The sequence below is a fragment of the Macrobrachium rosenbergii genome, chromosome 16 (assembly GCF_040412425.1).
Source record: "Macrobrachium rosenbergii isolate ZJJX-2024 chromosome 16, ASM4041242v1, whole genome shotgun sequence".
Lineage (NCBI taxonomy): Eukaryota > Metazoa > Arthropoda > Malacostraca > Decapoda > Palaemonidae > Macrobrachium > Macrobrachium rosenbergii.
Window position 1 is genome coordinate 17311226 of NC_089756.1, and position 20000 is coordinate 17331225.

A 20000-nucleotide genomic window follows, 5' to 3' on the forward strand; every position below is an offset into this window, starting at 1 on the left:
ATAATTTTCCATCGAACCACTGACAGGCAAGTGTGTTACATTCTTTCTAATTTGACATACAAATCAGCTAATTTCTTTGTAATTATGACAAATAAGTCTGCCACTTCTGCTAATTATCGCCAAATGAATTTGCTATTTTCTCCTAAATACTGAGGAATAAATCTGCTATTTTTCTCCTAGTCGTTAACGGATAATTCTGTTGTTTTCTCCCAATGACAAATTTCTATTTTTCTTGTAATTAACAGCAGATACTTGAGCGATTTTATTTCATTAAACGTCGACAAATAAATCTACTGTTTTCTCCTAATTACTGAAAGATGAAACTACCAATTTTCTCCTACGTATTGACAGGAAATTCTGATTCTTTTCTCCTAATTATTGACAGATATTTCTACTACTATTTTCCTAATTATTGACAGATATTTCTACTACTTTTCTCCTACTTATTGACAGATATTTCTACTATTTTTCTCCTAATTACTGACAGATATTTGTACTATTTTTCCCCTATTTATTGCAAATATTTCTGCTACTTTTCTCCTAACTACTGACGAACAAATCTCTTATTTTTCTGTCATTTATTTGGGCAACTATTCCGCTAGTTTTCCTCTAGATTAATGAAAGGCTGTTCTGCTCCTTTCTTCTGATTACTGACAGATAAATCTGTCATTTCGCACCTTAATAAAGTTTGGTTACTAATAATTGTGGACTGGAATGGAATATCAACATCAGGCATATGGCCAAGCGGCGGGGCCTATAAGGTCATCCAGCGCCAAAACTGCAATCGACAGCAAGAACGTTTGAAAGGTGTAACGGGAGGAAAACCTCGCGGTTGCACTACGAATCAATTGTTAGGAGAGGGTGGAAAATAAGATGGAAGAGAATATGAATGGAGGTACAGTAAAAGGAATGAAAAGGGTGACAGCTAGGGGACGAAGGGACGCTGCAGAGAACCGAAAGTAATGCCTACAGTACACCGAATGAGGTGCACTGACGACACTAACCCCCTACGGGAACTGCTAAATGTGAGTTAATGGACTTCTTTTCGTTAGTGACGACAATCCGCCACTGGTAAAAAGGAGCATGTTAACGATTCCGCGTTGTGACGGCAGTTTCGCAAAAAAAAAAAAAAATAAATAAATAAATAAATAAGGAACGCAATACGTAAATAATTCAAGTTTGGTACGTGGGTCTGTACACCTACGGAAATCACCGAGAGTGTATATCCCTCTCGCCTGATTAGAGCATCACAGGTTGGTCTCAATTGGGTTAGACACATCTCTTTGCAGCAGTAACCCTATATAGAAGTAAGCCTCACTCCGATCAAACCACTGCGGCCTATATTTAGCACCTTGTGTTTACGTACCTCTAAGGAAATAAAACCAGGTTTCCAACCGGCTTCGCTTTCTCACTCTCGGCCAAGCCATTGAGTACAACCTCCTCTGTTTCATTAGGTTTTCCCTTTTGATGTTCACTTTTTTTTTCTGCGGAGCAATATAATTAACTCACTGCACTGTACTACTACACATTATGTCCACATGCGACGCCTTTACTTCAACGGGAGGGGAAGAGAATATGGAATTTAGGCCAAAGGCCAAGCGCTGGGATCTATGAAGTTATTCAGCGCTGAAACGGAAACTGAGAGTAAAAAGGTTTGAAAGGTGGAACAGGAGGAGGAGAACCTCGCAGAGTGGTAAGTAAGATAGAATAAAAATCTGAAGGGAAGGAAAATATAAGGGATGAAAGGGGTTGCAGTTATGGGCTGAAGGGAAGCTGCAAAGAACCTTTAGTATTGCCTACAATGCACCACGTGAGGTGCACCGACGGCGCTAGCCCCGCTACAAAGTTACTTCAATGGGTTGTTAGCAATTTCAAAGTCGAGTGTCTAAAGCAGGTAAATGTGCACCAAAATCTTGAATGTTTTAAAATGGACTTAAATTAATGCAACTGGTAACGGTATTTATTTTGTATATTTACATAAATCTGGATATTTAACCTACAGCAATTTTTTCCTTTTCTTACAATTCAGAACTTCAAAAGAAGAGCCACACCAATTTCCCTTATTTCAACAAAGACTAACAGGATCACCATGACGCGCTAGGTTCATTTCACAAGTATTCAACTGGACCACGCTTTTGCATTCCTCTTTACTTCGTAACCACCTAACAGGATCGTCGTTTTGCTTTTCCCATCATTTCGAAAACCGGGTTGCTTTTCCCCTCATTTCGAAAACCTAGTTTATTTTCCCCCTCACTTCGAAAACCGAGTTGATTTTCCCCTCATTTCGAAAACAGAGTTGCTTTTCCTATCATTTCGAAAACCTAATTGCTTTCCTCTCATTTCGAAAACCTAACTGCTTTCCCCTCATATCGAAAACCTAATTGTTTTTTCCCTCGCTTCGAAAACCGAGTTTTTTTCCCTCATTTCGAAAACAGAGTTGCTTTTCTCATCATTTCGAAAACCAAATTGCTTTTCCCTTCATCTCGAAAACCTAATTGTTTTCCCTCATTTCGAAAACCGAGTTGTTTCCCCTCATTTCGAAAGCTGAGTTGATTTTCCTATCATTTCGAAAACAGAGTTGTTTTTCTCATAATTACAAAAACCGGGTTGTTTTTCCCCTGATTTCGAAAATCGAGTCGCTTTTCTCCTCATTTCGAAAACAGAGTTGATTTTCCCCTCATTTAGAAAACAGAGTTGCTTTCCCCATCATTTCGAAAACCAAATTGCTTTTCCCCTCATCTCGAAAACCTAATTGTTTTCCCTCATTTCGAAAACCGAGTTGTTTCCCCTCATTTCGAAAGCTGAGTTGATTTTCCCCCCATTTCGAAAACAGAGTTGTTTTTCTCATAATTACAAAAACCGGGTTGTTTTTCCCCTGATTTCGAAAATCGAGTCGCTTTTCTCCTCATTTCGAAAACAGAGTTGATTTTCCCCTCATTTAGAAAACAGAGTTGCTTTCCCCATCATTTCGAAAGCCGAGTTGCTTTTCCCATCATTTTGAAAACCGAGTTGCTTTTCCCCTCATTTTGAAAACCTAATTGTCTTCCCCCCATTTCGAAAACTTAATTGTTTTCCTCTCATTTCGAAAACCAAGTTGTTTTACCCTCATTTCGAAAACAGAGTTACTCTTCCCCTCATTTCGAAAACCGAGTTAAATTTCCCATCATTTCGAAAACCGTGAAACTGACCTTTTTCTGTTTTCGGAGAGAGCCCCTTGCCATGCCTGTCGAGCGTCGCCGTTCACGTTAAACCGTCACACAGAACGCACCCGATTCTGAGCAATGGCTTGACGCGTTCACCCGAGCGGACGAAATCTTATTTAATTTTTTGACACTTCTCGACCGTTTCTTATTATGCTTTCCCGTCATTTTTCTTCTTCTTCCTGGGCTGTCTACCGCCGTTTTAGTAATCCGATTGCCGGGGGGTACTGTACATGATGGTGTCATTCGATTACCTGCTTGTGATGAAGCTAGTAGTAAGATGTCTGGACCTGTGAATGGAAAATGAGATTTACGCCCTAGACATTTTTAGAGTGCTATTATAACTCTTGTTCTTATTAATGAGATGTCTTAAATGTCACACTATGCAATTTAAGGATTATAAACGTTCGCTCTGTGAACTATGAGGCATACATTCTACAATAAAAGGAAAAACATTAAAAGGTCCCAGTAAACATTCTACAATAAAAGGAAAAACATTAAAAGGTCCCAGTAAACAATTATATTATTTACTTTAAATTGGAATCTCTATATGTGGCAGAATCGGTGCAGATGCGCTGTTTGCTGGCTCCAAACATTAAAACGTCATACGACGAAACATATGATTTTATTATTATTATTTTAGAAAGACGTGCAAGGTTATTCCGACTAAATCTTTTATATCGTCAGTATCTTGCAATTACAACTGCCACTCTATCCTACCAAATCAGTTTGCAGGCGTATACTGCAAGCCCCTTGAAGACTTCCCGAGTAACCGGCAGGTTAGTTGTTCCCTTCCGGCGCCCCCATCTCCCATCCCTTCCCGCCCTCCAAAGGAGGGAAAAAAGAGCACCCGGTAATATATTGGAAGTGATAATCCCCCTGGTGTTGTTATTGGGTAAATGTGGGATTCGTGTGTCTTGTAAGAAGTGCGGGAGGGTTTAACACTTTTTTATAGTTGTGTTCCTTTCTTGTTTGTTAGTTTTCGATCATAATAAACGCTACCTGCGAGGCATCCGGCGCGCAAATTTGCAGGTGCAACTCTTGAAATTCCACCAGGTGTTCCCTTTTGTCTAATTTTGGGCGACACGCGACGTCACAATGAACGGGTATATTGGAGCTAATAATAGTACAGTGAAAAGAAGAGAAATGACGGGGCTTGGTGTGATTCTCATTTCTCGGTTGATCCGTCCACTGTGAAAATGAAAACTCGAAAAAACTCTCAAATTAACAAAAAATTGAATATCAATAAAACTCACATCTATAAATGAAAGCAACCACAGTGAAACTTCAGCTGCGTCGTATACGTAAATCATACTTGGAAAAGGTGAATATAAAAGGAAATTAATTAATTTTAAAAATATGGCACCTTCCCGAGATAAAGAAAGACGTTACTCTAAAGTCTTTCCCGGTCGATAATGATGATGCCGGGGAAAATAATGAAGACGCTTTTGTCTCTGGAAAATTAAGGCTTAATTTGATATTCAAGATCTGAAAGCCTTTAAAAACTGCGTGGGGTTGGGGGGGAGAGGTGGGAGTATGCGCTGAGGTATACTAAAGTATTATCTTGAATTAGCTGTAATAAAACAGCAAGACAGCGGCTGCAATCCAAAATTAACCGGTTGACGTAAGCGTTCTACTTTAATGAAGAAAGTTTATTGTTCAAAGCTTAATCAAAGACCCTTTTAAAGTATAGTCACAATGAATAGGTATTCATTAAGATGTAGTCACAAAATAATTCTTGAATACATGTCAAAAATTATGTTTAAACTGGTTTCGCTATACACACGCCCACGCAATCACGGGCACCAACTTTATATATATATATATATATATATATATATATATATATATATATATATATATATATATATATATATATATATATATATATATATATATGTATATATATATATATATATATATATATATATATATATATATATATATATATATATATATATGTGTGTGTGTGTGTGTGTATACATATATATATATATATATATATATATGTGTGTAATATACACACATATATATATGTATCTATATATATATATATATATATATATATATATATATAATCTGCTCAGACTAACAAAAAGCATATACTTTTGATGTCTAATCTCTAGTAAGCATTTGCTCTCAAGTTCCAGATTAAACCTTCGCCCTTAAGTGTTTAATGAAAACTTCGCTCTTCGGACTCTAATTAAACATCTGATCTTTCGTTTCTAACTGAACCCCTTGCATCTTTCTGCTCTAATTAAACTCCCGGCGCTAATTCAAACTTCGCTCTCTAGCCTCAAATCAAGTAACTGAACTTCAAGCGCTAATTCAACCTTCGCTCTCTAGCCTCTAATTCAATATTTGAACTTCAGGCGCTAATTCAACCTTCGTTCTCTGGCCTCTAATTCAATACTTGAACTTCAGGCGCTAATTCAACCTTGGTTCTCTATCCTCTAATTCAATGTTTGAACTTCAGGCGCTAATTCAACCTTCGTTTTCTGGCCTCTAATTCAATATTTGAACTTCAAGCGCTAATTCAACCTTCGTTCCCTATCCTCTAATTCAGTATCTGAACTTCAAACGCTAATTAAAGTTTTGCTCTCTAGCTTTCAATTCAATATTTGAACTTGAGGCGCTGATTGTGCCATTCACAATTGGCACTTAGAACCTAGAGAAGCTAATTAGAATATAAAAGTACTGAAAACATGTACTGCCAGCAACCTTTTTGGTCATAATTCTTCATTCACGATCGTTATTTAAATATAAAAAAGAACGAATAAACTGGTAATATATAGATGAGCGATGCAATATGATTTCTGAACAACAGGTTGAGATTATCCTTTGTAGGGCTTATCCTTGTTTCTTACAATAATAATAATAATAGTAATAATAGTGATAATAATAATAACAACAACAATAGGCAAAGATCTTATCACATTATCCCCTACAATAACAAAATTATTAGTACTGTTGACCAAGACGCTTTCACGAAAATGGAATAAAGATAAAGAATCCCCCCCAAAAAAAAAGAACCGAGAGAAGAGAATAAGGTAGGCGACAAAAGAGAGAAACAGAGGACAGAGAAGAGAAGAGGATGGACAATAAACACAGTAAAACAAAGAGAAATATATTCAGCGTTTCCCTGTCACCGAGTTGGATTCCCCATTTCTCACGATGAGCAAGGTCATTTGACACTGTCTTGTACGGATTTCATAACTGGCGTTCCTCTGAAGCACAGTACCTCGAGGATCGTTCGCTTTCGAAGCGTTGCGATGTGCAGAATTTCGTGCGACAGTTTCAATTTAGTTTGTGAGTCTCCTATTTTCTCCCTTCTAAGACCTTGCGTGGAATATTAAATTTTATCAACTTTAAGAACAGCAGCCGTGTACAGATACACTACCTCACTTAGTCAGATTGCCCAAGGTTTAAGTTTCTTTTCAGCATCCTAAATTCTTGCGTTTGGTATAAAAGAACTTGATAATAAAAAAAAATGCCAATTCTGTAGCTTCCTGGTTTGTCCTGGTTCAAGAATCCTACAGCCTCCTATTATGGTTTGGGATAAGATTGCGTTATCATAACGGGGGTGTGGAATGTCTTCCAATATAACTCACAACCAGTCATAAATGAGCAAATGACTGCTGTGTGTTTACAAAAAGTTATAAAAAAACGGACACTTCAGAGATTGCAGTCAGTGGAACCAACCTCTGACGTATCCAGTAAAAACTCTACAAAAGTGTAACATCCTGTTTGCGCGAAGGCAATGTCACACGGACGCTTACTTGGTATCTTTTAGCATTTAACCGACCAGGAAGGCCTCAAGTAACTAATCTCAGCTATCGCGCATATTTTTGTATACGTGTCAGGCCACAATATATAAAAAAATATTGAATATTTAGTGGTCAGTCTAATAACAAGATCCTAAAAAGAAATAAAAAACAGAAAAAGTAATCGTGACCGACTTTCAACTTCCTTTAGTCAAGTTAATTCTCAAGGTACCATTAAGCTCTATCCGCTTCCCATAAAAGGGTTAATAACTCCGATATGCAAGACGATTAACCTTCCCTTTAGAAAGGTAATACGCTTTTAATAATGAAACTGGCCTAACAAACTTCCATTCTAATTACGGAGTCCCTTTCAGAACACTGCAAAAGGCCATATGAGAAACTAACATAAAATAAGCTTGTTAGCCTATAAAGCTGTTTAATGTTGATATAATCTTAGTATTTCTTCCAAAGTACTATTTTATTCGTGCACCTATTTCTGCTAACCGTTCATTAAAAAGTTAAAAAGTGCTATTTCGAAATCCTTAAGTCTTTTATCAGTTCTTCTCCTTTTCTTATTGCGCTTCCGTTCCACTAACACGCTACAGGTTTCTGTCATTTTTATAGGTACTTTCACCGTTCATGCTCCCCAGGGACCCTCACCCGATTGTCGCACTTGTTAGGCTTCATTTTTCAACAGACGATGCTCAGAAATTCAAGAAACATCTTCCTTAAACTCTGGAACTCTCTTCCTTACTGAGTGTCTTCAGAATTCTATGGTCATTTTCTATTCAAGAAGCGACTCTTCCGGAAAGTGAGAGAACTAACAACCAATTTCAACGTGAAGTTGAGGCAGCTTCGGATTTTACAAATTTATAGTTTTTACCTGAGGCAAAACAAGATTTTGAAAGCTTTTAAACTGAACAAAACTGGGATTTTTTACTCACTTTTTTAAAATGAGTTAAGATATGACTTTAGAAGTTTCTAATGTACAGCTATGCTGGGGATTACAAACAAAACTAAATGCAGAAATCTAAAACAAAAACAGTCCTTCAGAGGCTTATCAATGCAGCAAAGCAGTTGACTGAATGAATATTCTACTAAGTTCATAACCAGTTTTAAAAATTAGCAAAAGTTAGATAAATCTGTAACCTTCTTTGAAGACTTTGGAACCAGTCCCTGATTGTTTTTCCCATGCCATGCCATGGGCCTCCTTTTGCATAAAAAAAGGGAAAGATATCCTCGGCCTCTAGAACAGAGGCTTATCAAAGTGAGTTCTGAACTGTTTTAAAAAAAGTGGTATAAACAACAAACATCTGTAATCTTCATTCAAGACGCATCCCTGGTCGTTTTCTCCTCCCATTCTTGTTCTTTTTTAAAAACATCTGGAATACATATGCTCATCGGGTTGCTCGTTCCATTTGCCTACTTTTACATAAAAACAAGTAAAATATGCGCCGAAGTTTCTTCGCGGCAATTGAGTTTTCTGTACAGCCGCTACAGCGTATATATAATCAAAGCCACCGAAAACAGATCTGTCTTTCGGTGGTCTCGGTGTAATGTTTATAAACTGCGGGACATGAAACTTTAATCACGTCCCGGTGATGGCCTATCCTATATCGTTGCCAGAAGCACGATTATGGCTAACTTTAACCTTAAATAAAATAAAAAACTACAGAGGCTAGAGGACTGCAATTTGGTATGTTTGATGATTGGAGGGTGGATGATCAATCCACCAATTTGCAGTCCTCTAGCCTCAGTAGTTTTTAAAATCTGAGGGCGGACAGAAAAAGTGCGGTCAGAAAAAAAGTGCGGTCAGAATAAAGTGCGGACGGACAGACAAAGCCGTGACAATAGTTTTCTTTTACAGAAAGCTGAAAAAGGAAAAGACAGCCACGGCCTTTAGAACAGAACTATGCTCCACGAGAAACAAGAGCAGGTCATCAGGATAAGCAACACCAAGATCTCCCCGGAAATGAAAAGACGGATCCTTGCATCTCATCCTACACGTACAGGCTTCAGCTCACGAGGATATTTATGGTACTTGCGAGAGGGGGAGGAGTAATTTGCTTAGTGGTAAAACTATTTGACAAGAAGAATTGGAAGAAAAGATAAGGAGGGGAGGTGAGACGAATCTTGAAGGAAAGAAATTGGACGTCTGGTAGAAAATTTATGATAATTGATGAAGCACTCTCTCTCTCTCTCTCTCTCTCTCTCTCTCTCTCTCTCTCTCTCTCTCTCTCTCTCTCTCTCTTAAATATTTAGCTCACCGCTTTCTTTTCTTATTGGCAGTGTACCGCCAATAAAAATATTAAGAATCCCGGAAACAAAGAGACATGGAACCATTAAAACCTGTCACAATGAGAAATAAAACTAACAAATACGAGATAATAATAATAATAATAATAATAATAATAATAATAATAATAATAATAAACATTATCATTATTATAATTATTATTATCACAAATATGGCTTTCCCCTTGAGTCGTGGTGAATGTAAGCTACAATAATAATAATAATAATAATAATAATAATAATAATAATAATAATAATAATAAATACATTACCCGCAGTATTTGACGCTATCGGTTCAAGACCTATTAATACAACTTCTACTATTATTATTACTACTAATATTACTACTCCTACTACTACTATTTCATACCAGTAGCCTCTTTCCCAGTCACTACCAAAAAATTGATTGGAAACTGAACACAAACGTTACAGCGGCGATGATGACCACTGACATCGTAACGCCAGTAATATCACCAACTCAATCACTAACTGCAAGCGTTAACATGCAGTTCTCCATTCTAAACTGCAGGAGGATACATACCATTTCAATTCCGATAACGGACTCGTCCGGATACATCAGGAAGCCGTAAGTGTCCCGGAGAGGATATAAAAGTTCGTAATGCCTATTAGATACTTCCATAGTAATATCTATCATGCTGGTTCCTTCAGTTCCTGAGATGTTACTTGTTTTATGCTATTGCTTCTTTGTTGAAAAATCTTTGTGCGTATGTATGTATGCATATGTATAAGTACATGTATGTATGTATATATATATATCATATATTATATATAATATATAATATATATATATATATATATATATATATATATATATATATATATATATATATATATATATATATATATCATTCAAGCTTTACTATTAAATTCAGTTTACCATAACTAACTTATCCTAATACCAGTCTAATGCATGACGTACTGGAAATCAAGCTTTCTCCACAAGGGTACCGAATAACCAACGATATACCAGAGAAAAACAAAGATAGAGAAATTCTATCCAAATTTTTATCTTAAGCCGAGAAAACCCAACAAGCTAAGAAACATGATTCGGTCTAACAAAACAAGTTCCCCTCTGTGCCAATCTCTTGAAAGAACAAGGGAACGTATTCTCAGCCAGCATCACCACAAAGGTACAAACCATAAAAATAAAATACTAGGGAACGTGAAAGTGTTAGGTCCTTAGAGCAAAAAGAAATAATGAGCGCTATGTTGTGCTCCAACCCCTGCTGCATCGACACAAGCCAGCACTCAAACAACACTTTCGCCTATTTGGACTCCCTCGAAGACCCGAAAAGCTTTTGCTGATATAAATATCGGCTTTCCTTTCATTATTCTTTGGTGATTCTAACTGCGTCTCTTTCCCATTGCTGTGTAATTAATTGTTATTTGTTGTACTTAGTGCACGAATATATACGCCATCTAGGATTTACGCGGAAGGGTTGGCCTAATTTGATTCGAGTTCCTCTGGTTTTGTCTCGAGCGAATAACTTGGTGACTTTCATTTCTTTTTAAGTTGTCTTATATCGGTATTAAGGGAAAACAAGCCACTCTGGGTTCATGAAATCAGGCATAAGGATTCCCCCCGACAAAATAAATGGACACTGTCTTCCGAGTAACTATATGGCACCAAGTTTATGTCTATGCCAGTGAAGCATGGCTGAAAACATCACGGTTATAGCCTGGATCACTTCAGACACCTTTCACTACGACACAAAATACAAAGCAAAATTTATCCATGAAAAGAGTTTTCGATGGTTTTCTGAGCCTTTTAGTAGAAAATGTCTATTATCAGGCACAAGCTAAGCAGCAAAAGATCGACAAACTAGCGCAGAAGTAGTAATGCAAGCAGAAGCTGGTAGCTCAGATGCAAGTATTTACAGCAATATTGCAATGGACTGCCCAAGATAACGGTGTCCTTGACAGTGAAGGTGATTAATTATCGCTGTACAATTAAGTAGTCCCTCTTCTCTTCCAACCCCTCCCCCCACAAACCCCCTACCCCATCCAGTCACAGCTTCCCTCACTTTATTATACAATGAATCCAGCGTTTCTTAACCGAGTCAATGTAGTTCAACATTTGACAATAATACCCAGCGAATCTTGGTTAGTAAGACTATTACAGATAAAGATCAGAATATAATTTAGAATTTAAGTCAAAGGCCAAGCGCGGGGACCTATGAGGTCATTCAGCAACGAAAATTGACCATAAGAAGGTTGGAAAGGTATAACAAGAGGAAAGCCTCGCAGTTGCGCTATGAAAGTGGTTGGCGCTAGGGGCCGAAGAGACGCTGCAAACACCCTTAAGTAATGCCTACAGTGCCCCACGTGACGTGCACTAACGGCACTACCCCACTAACCATCTACGGGGTATCACGGGTAAATTCTCTTTGAAGGAAAAATGACAGCACACAATTTTAAAATATATAAAAAAAAATAAAAAGATTCCCCAGTGTTCTTCATATTACATAGAACGGGGAGTTGATTGACACAGACTATATTACGCAGCTAAGCAGCTATGTAAAAAAGCTCCACCCATTTTCCCCACCCATCTCACTGATAGACTGATGCACATTTCCTCGAGTAGTTTTTTTTTTTTTTTTGTAGCTCGCTGTTTTTATTATCATACCTTGATTATACTTTTCTTTTCCGTTTTGCAGCAATTTTGCGTCAGGCTTCGTTCAAGGCGGTAAAAAGAATTATTTACATGTAGAGTGTTAAGCATGTTACTAACAAACGAAGAGGGACGCACTCTTCATTCATAATAAAAAAAACTGCTTCCGACATCACTAAAACTGTTATATAAACAATGCATGTGCGAAAAATCTGTTCAATAATAGTAAAAAATGTCGAAACCCGGTATATAAGTGACTGTGACAACGCAACTCCATTAGTGTTTCAAGCGGGGTACTAAGATTGTTCCTTTTGGGCATAAATCGTGAACTTGGAGAATTTATTGGCAACTGTTTCTCTACGACATGAATTTCCCAATGAAAATTGTTTCAAAATGTCGAATGTCTGTGGAATACAGCAACCGGTTAGCACTTGCTTATACAAGAAATACATAAATAAATAAAAATTGTACCTTACGTTCGAATCCCCAACTTTACACTTAAAAATTTCTTCATTACCACGGGGTGTGATTTGTTTAGCTTTCTTTATTCTTCAGTATTTCTAGGCAACAGACAACCACAAGTACTTTCTAGTGACTAAGTACATTATGTCGTGTCTGTACGAGAGAGAGAGAGAGAGAGAGAGAGAGAGAGAGAGAGAGAGAGAGAGAGAAAGGGGGAGGATTCTTGCACATGCCCTTAATGGAAAATAATTGTAATTATAAATTCCCGTAAGTACTAGTTTAAAAAAATAATTAGTTTGGTAATGTTCAATTTTTATTTATAATTTGACATAATTTACGATCGGAAACTCCACGAAGCTAAAGGTTACATCGGCCAACAGCTCCATACATATATATAATTCCAGTTTATAAAGCCCAAATAACAATCTCTGGGCGAATTAAATGACTATTATATATAAGAGATTAGATATTGCCTGCTTATAGAGTCAATAGACATAGTGAAATTGGCGCATATTCATGTAACCTCAAGAAACTTGGGCAATTAATCAACGGTAAGACGATATGTTTAAAGTAAACATAACGTGACTTGGATACATGGAGAACGATTAAGTAACGGAAATTATATATAAAAACATAAGTGAGTGGGGTAATGATTTTACAAAGTAATATAGAAAATATCTGATGGACAAGAGTATTAGAAAAGGCAATTCTTATATGACTTGTAAATGAATTTAAATTGGCAAAGAGGAAGGTCGTACATACTTGATAACAATTTAACGTTTTTACAATTTCGCAGAAAGAAAATTTGATGAAAACGGTTATTGGAAAAGTATAACTGTCAGTCGTCACACGCGGGTTTTTTTTATATTTTTAATCGAGCGGAATTTTTGTGGATTAAGCCTTTAGCCGTGCAGATTATGAGATTTCGTCCCTGCAACTACGTGACTGATTGGAAAAGCTCGCCCAAGCTCCGTGAATGTTTATGCGAGCTTGTGAGCTCGTGTTTGCGATTATGAGTGGTTGTAAAACCTTAGGAGCGCCTGAGAAAGGTTGGGTAAGCTTTCAACAGCTTGTGAACGGTCGCAACGGCTTGTGAAAGCTTGGGAGTTTTTGTGAGAACTGCTAGCGGAAACCTGCGAAATACGATACGAAATTTTGTAAAATATGACGAGTGCTTGTGAAGCTCATGCTTGCTTGTGGAAACTCCTGAGAACATTAACACATTTCAGAATGCAACTCCTGATGGGCAAAATTCTTCTAATGAAAAAGTTGGTATAGCCTACAACTGAGCAACCCTGAGCAACGGCTAAGTCAGCCCAAGCCTATCGAAAATAGAACTTAATCTACTTTTAAGCAAATAAGGCAGCAACGCCCGTTGCTAAAATCACTAAGTCCCACTGAAAGTATCAGAAACTGTTTAAAAATGGGAGCACAGGTTGGATATTATTAAAGAACAAGTAATTACCGTTACTCTTAGCTAATACTCTATGAAGTTGACGTATTCTTTCAAAGAAAACGGAAGAACTGGGATTTGTTGAGTAACTCATGTACTCCTTACTGACCAACGCCGTATGATTGAAATCTGTTGCTTCCTCATTTTGTTGTCAGCTCACACCAAACTTTCATGCGACCATGACGTCTGGCTTTCAGTTATATGAAACTCTAGAAAATTCTATGTATAAAACGTGAAAGGTTATTTGTCTCGCATCAGAAGCTCTGGACAATAGGATTCGACAACCAGTACATATATAAAAATCGATCAATCAACAGCTCCAGCATAGAGCAGCTAACAAAACAAACCTTATGTATTGTAGTTGGAACTGGAATATAAGATTATGGCCAAAGTCCAAGCGCTGGGACCTAAGAGGTCATTCAGCGCTGAAAAAGAACCGAGTATAAAGGAAGTTTTAAGGGTGTAACAGGAGGAGGACATCGCATTTGCACTAGAAACAATTGTTAGCAGAGGGTGGAAAGTACGATGGAAGAGAATATGAACAGAGGTACAGTAAAAGGTATCAAAGGGGTTGCAGCTAAAGGTCGAAGGGACGCTGCAAAGAACCTTAATCTAGCTTCCATCCGAACTGTGATGTTGTTTATTATTATTATTATTATTATTATATTATTATTATTTTTTTTTTTCAACTAGCGATACCCTAATGTAATGCAAGAAAGAACTGCATTTACGGTAGTAAAATTCAAAGGAAAAGGATAATCCCCAAGTGTCAATAAAGCTAACAAAAATCATGCTCAATTCACTGCTCATTTTCACGCATCGCCGAATGACAATGAGTTGTCACCGAGTATTTATTAACGGAAATGGGAACGCAACCCGAGTTCATATTTTCATACTACTGACTCACTGAAGGGTATAAAGTACGTTATTTACACCGAGAGGACATTACTTTCTCTTTCTCTTTCTCTCTCTCTCTCTCTCTCTCTCTCTCTCTCTCTCTCTCTCTCTCTCTCTCTCTCTCCCGGAAAATACGTCTTATTAGCAAGATATTCAAAATAAGATTATTTCTCTGTTCCAGCATAGCTGTCCATAGGAATTTGACCTTCATATTTATCAACAATATATCTCTACCAAACTATATATATATATATATATATATATATATATATATATATATATATATATATATATATATATATATATATATATATAATAGAAAAAAAAAAGATATATTGATGATAAATATGAAGCATCAATTATCTGCAAAAGTATAAATAATATAATTTATATATATATATATATATATATATATATATATATAGAGAGAGAGAGAGAGAGAGAGAGAGAGAGAGAGAGAGAATCTTCGTCAAAAGAGCTGGAAGCTCACCTCCGGGCCACCAGCAAAGTCTCCCCTTCAAAGGAGCTGCGTCTAATGCGCCCCCCCCCAACCCCCACACAAGCAAGCAGGGTCTATATTTTGTCGGTAATGGAAGCTAATGGTCTCCTTTGTTTGACGAAATGTTGCCAGTAAAATAATGAATGTCCTAGAATCTTGGTCCCCTTAAGGAGGACACGTCTAAAGACAGGGGAGGGGGGGGGAAAGGGCGTTGATTAAGTAAGATGTCTTCTTTCACTTGACTTTAAGTGTGGGTGTCCTGACCTGACACTTTTTATAAGGATGAGATATGAGGAAAAGTGCAACAAGTGTTCAGCGTATCCTGACACTTTTAGTAAGTGGATGAGGTATGAGGGAACGTGCAACAAGTGTTTAGCTTAACCTGACACTTTTTATAAGGTAGATGAGGTATGAGGTGTGAGGCAGCGTGCAGCAAGTATTTAGCTTATCCTGACACTTTTTATAAATATGAGGATGAGCAAACCTGTAACAAGTATTTAGCTTAACCTGACACTTTTAATAAGGTGGATGAGAGATGAGGAAACGTGGATGAGGTATGAGGAAGCGCGCAACAAGCGTTCAGCTTAACCTGACAATTTTGATAGGGATAACAGATGCATAAATACTGACGTCGTGGCTGGACTAAGTTGAACTCCCTTATATTAATCTTGTTGAACTCCTGAGCTGCAGTAGTCTTTTTTCTATATTAATTTTTATTTAGTAATGATGAAAGGCAATGGATTCTAAGTTAGTGGCATTTTTTGTAGGTCTATTCAGTCTTTTAGTGATGATGAAAAGCAGGGGAAAACAAAAAAGATACCTGTAAAACCATCTTTTTGGGTTAATAACCATATATATATATATATATATATATATATATATATATATATATATATATATATATATATATATATATATATATATATATATATACTGTATATATATATATATATGTATACATATATATATTATATATGTACGTGTATATATATATATATATATATATATATATATATATATATATATATATATATATATATACATTACATATATATATATATATATATATATATATATATATATATATATAGTTATTAAGCCAAAACAGATTACTTGAATTATATATAATCGTACATGCTTGACGCGTACCTACTCTATATACACTCACGTAATATGTAAATAAGGCGTCATCCACTTGAAGCATCTGAAACATCACGCAAAAGACTTATCGCGTTACCCTTTCTTTAAAAGGGCCTTGGCCTCACCCTTTGCCTTCGATGTCATAATCCTCTTATTCCGCCAACATTGAATAGAGGAAATTACATTTCCCCCACTGGCATCCTTCCCCCTTTCCTTTTTTCCTTCCTTTCTTCCTGAGTTTCTTCCCGGCCGCAAGTGCTGGGGCAAAGGAAGAAAACAGTGTCTCTTCTTTTCCTTCGGAAACTGAAAGTGCAAATGTGACCGCAACATTATTCTTCGAACTTATTTTTTTCACTTAATTTTAGTCTTCTGAAAAGAAAACTATTGTGCCGGCTTTGTCTGTCCGTCCGCACTTTTTTCTGTCCGCACTTTTTCTGTCGGCCCTCAGATCTTAAAGACTCCTGAGGCTAGAGGGCTGTAAATTTTATGTTGATCATTCACCCTCCAATCATCAAACATACCAAATTGCAGCCCTCTAGCCTCAGTAGTTTTTATTTTATTTAAAGTTAAAGTTAGCCGTAATCGTGCTTCTGGCAACGCAACAACACAGGCCACAAAAGCCGGCTGAGAGTTTTATGGGCCGAGGCTCATACAGCATCATACCGAGACCACCGAAAGGTAGATCTATTTTCGGTGGCCTTGATTATACGCATTTTTTACCCGTCTCTTCGTGTTAATAACTCTGGCAATCGCTTATTGGGTAACTCTGCTTTAAAAAACACGGAGCGAAATTAAACCGTTTCTAAAAAAAAAAAAAATAACAATACCAGGAATTGGCTACGAATTTAGGCCGACGTTTAAAATCACGAAAGAAAGTATCTCTTTTTACCTTCGCGTTCTGGCAGCTCTGATCCGGTAATCTAGCTAACCCCAAAAATATTTCACGAATTCCCCGCTTCATATTTTTTTAATTTTCCTTAGCTTAGTTTCGTACTGGTAATTCAAATCTAATCATCCAGCTAACTGGAAAACATTCCATGACTTCGGAAGCTGGAAAACTGTAAACCGAAGAGATTTGAGATTCTTTTCGCCTCGCATTTCATTTTTTCTCTTTTGCATATTCTTAGATATTTTTTCATTTTTCTTAGCTTAGTTTCGTTCTGGTAATTCAGACTAGTCATTCAGCTAACTGGAAAACATTCCGTGACTCTGGAAAAATGGAACTGAAGAGATTTGAGATTTTTTTTCGCCTCACATTCCATTTCTGCTCTCTTTTTCTTCCAGATCATCAAAATGTTCCCCGCTGCATATTTTTACACATTGTTAATTTTCCTTAGCTTAGTTCTAGTACTTCAAATCTAATCATCCAGCTAACTGGAAAAATTCCATGACTCTGAACGCTGGAAAACTGTGGAACTAAAGTTTTTTTGTATCTTTCAGTTAATTTTTTTTTTCTCTTTGTTTTTCAGATCATCAAAATGTTCAACCAGAACTTCAGCATCCGCAGTAGCCTCTTCGCTGCCGTTCTTCTGCTCATCGTCGTAGCGATGCAGACAACGGCATCACCTGTTGCTAAAAGGGTACGATCTAACATTCACACTTCGCTTCCCTACAGGAAAACTAGATCAACAATTCCTTCATGCGATCAGACTTTGGTTTCTTCAGACAATCGTCTCCTTAATCTAATATTTTGCTAAGACCCTGTGCCTTTCTTTGTTTTGCCCAGTCATTCCTTGCACTTACTCAAAGATATCTGGATAAATCAAACATTTTTAGTTTTCAATTACTCATAACGTCATTTATTGCTCCACCTTCCTGCCTTTTCCACGTAATCGTACTGTTGATCACATTGATTTTCAAACTGCTCTGAGGCAAATACTTTCATTTTTAGTGTCCGTCAATTTTTCTTATATGCAAACATCAGCCGCTTCATTTTCCACTTAAGATTCTGTTTCTTATCAAAAAACTTTCCTCTTTATCTCCCCTTTCTCTTCATTCTCACATAACTTGATCCATGCTGATGTAAAGCAACCATTATGACATATCGCGACCTTATCTCAGACTTCTTTCTCTCATGAAAAAGTTCCAATCAAAAAAGCTTGTAACTTGCAATTCCCTACAACAACCTACCCTCTACACACCCATATATACATACATATACTGTATATATATACATATATATATATATATATATATATATATATATATATATATATATATATATATATATATATATATATATATATATATATATATATATATATATATATATATATATATATATATATATATATATATATATACGTGTGCGTATAACTGAATCACGAAAGTATGGAACGTGATGAATATATAAATAAAGACGAAATCCATTGTTTCTCTTTCTTTCGTGGATTTTGTCTTTATATATATATACACTATATATATTATATATATATATATATATATATATATATATATATAATAATCAAATAAGTTTGTGGGCTAAAGTCACAACACAGAAAAATTTCGGCAAGACTGACTGAATGAGACGTAAAAGGAACACATTTGCAAGGGAAAGCAGGAAGGAAAGGGAGAAAATGCAAAAAGCAGTCTTGCTCATTTCCCTTATAGAAAAAAGTAACACGTTTGCGGTAATTAAAGTAATGCATTGGAGAATATCAGAGATATTTTCGCCAGAACTCTGTCTCGGAAAGTATCGGTTCATCGGAACGAATGAATGAGAAATCCATAAAAAATAAAGAAAAACAAAATGAAATGAGACAAAGAGCATTGCGGGAGATGCATGCGCTGTATATACAGACGAGAAGAAAAATAAAAATATGAAGATAATAAAAGATGGTCATTTTTTATGGCTTATTCGAAACCAAGACTTCTTACAGTGCCCTGAAATGAGAAGCCCCAACGAACTTGGGCGACATCAATTCATCCAAATTATTGGGGCAGCCCATGTCTGTGCCCTGGTAAGGCCTCTTTGATGGTGAGTCCACACTGCAGTAAAACATGTCATACACAAATATCGGCTGCTTATCACAAACATATCACAAACAAGCTGAAAACAAGTTGACAACTGTAAGTGGAGACAGAACATAGGCAAATGCTGGGTAATCGTATAAGCACTGTTTACAACTATCAACGAGTCACTAGCTTGTATTCAACCTGTTTGTGACGTGTGTGTGATTAGTTGCTGATGCGTGTTTATAAAATGTTTTAATGCATTGAGGACACACCCTCATGGTCATGTTCGACTTCCATTTAGCCTCCAACAGTCGCACCAAGGTGCAAAGTTTGGAGGCTGGATGTAAACTTGTCTTGAAAGTCTGTGCTACCTGACGACATACAGACCTCCTCTACCGTAACCGTTTTGGTTGGTTGATTGGTTCGAGTTCAGAGGCCCACTGTAGGACCGCTTTTTCGTTTGAACACCTTGTCAGGTGTATGGGAATATATAGGAATGGAATATGCAATTTAGGCCGAAAACCAAGTGCTGGGATCTATGAGGTCATTCAGCGCTGAAACGGAAATTGACAGTAAAAGGTTTGAAAGGTGTACGAGGAGGAAAACCTCGCAGTTGTGCTACGAAGCAACTGTTAGGAGAGGGTGGAAAGTAAGATAGAAGAAAGAGAATGTGAAAGGAGGTACAGTAAAAGGAACGAAAGGG

The 20000-nt window shown here is 36.8% G+C and overlaps 1 protein-coding gene across 1 annotated transcript in view; it reads left to right on the forward strand.

Moving 5' to 3' along the window:
- Positions 1–20000, forward strand: part of CCAP (Crustacean cardioactive peptide) — a 56386-nt gene that overhangs the window by 22982 nt on the left and 13404 nt on the right. The window contains exon 2 of the mRNA XM_067118467.1: positions 17812–17922. Coding sequence (XP_066974568.1) covers positions 17821–17922 — 102 coding nt within the window. The 5' untranslated portion in view covers positions 17812–17820. The remainder of the gene's footprint in view (positions 1–17811; positions 17923–20000) is intronic.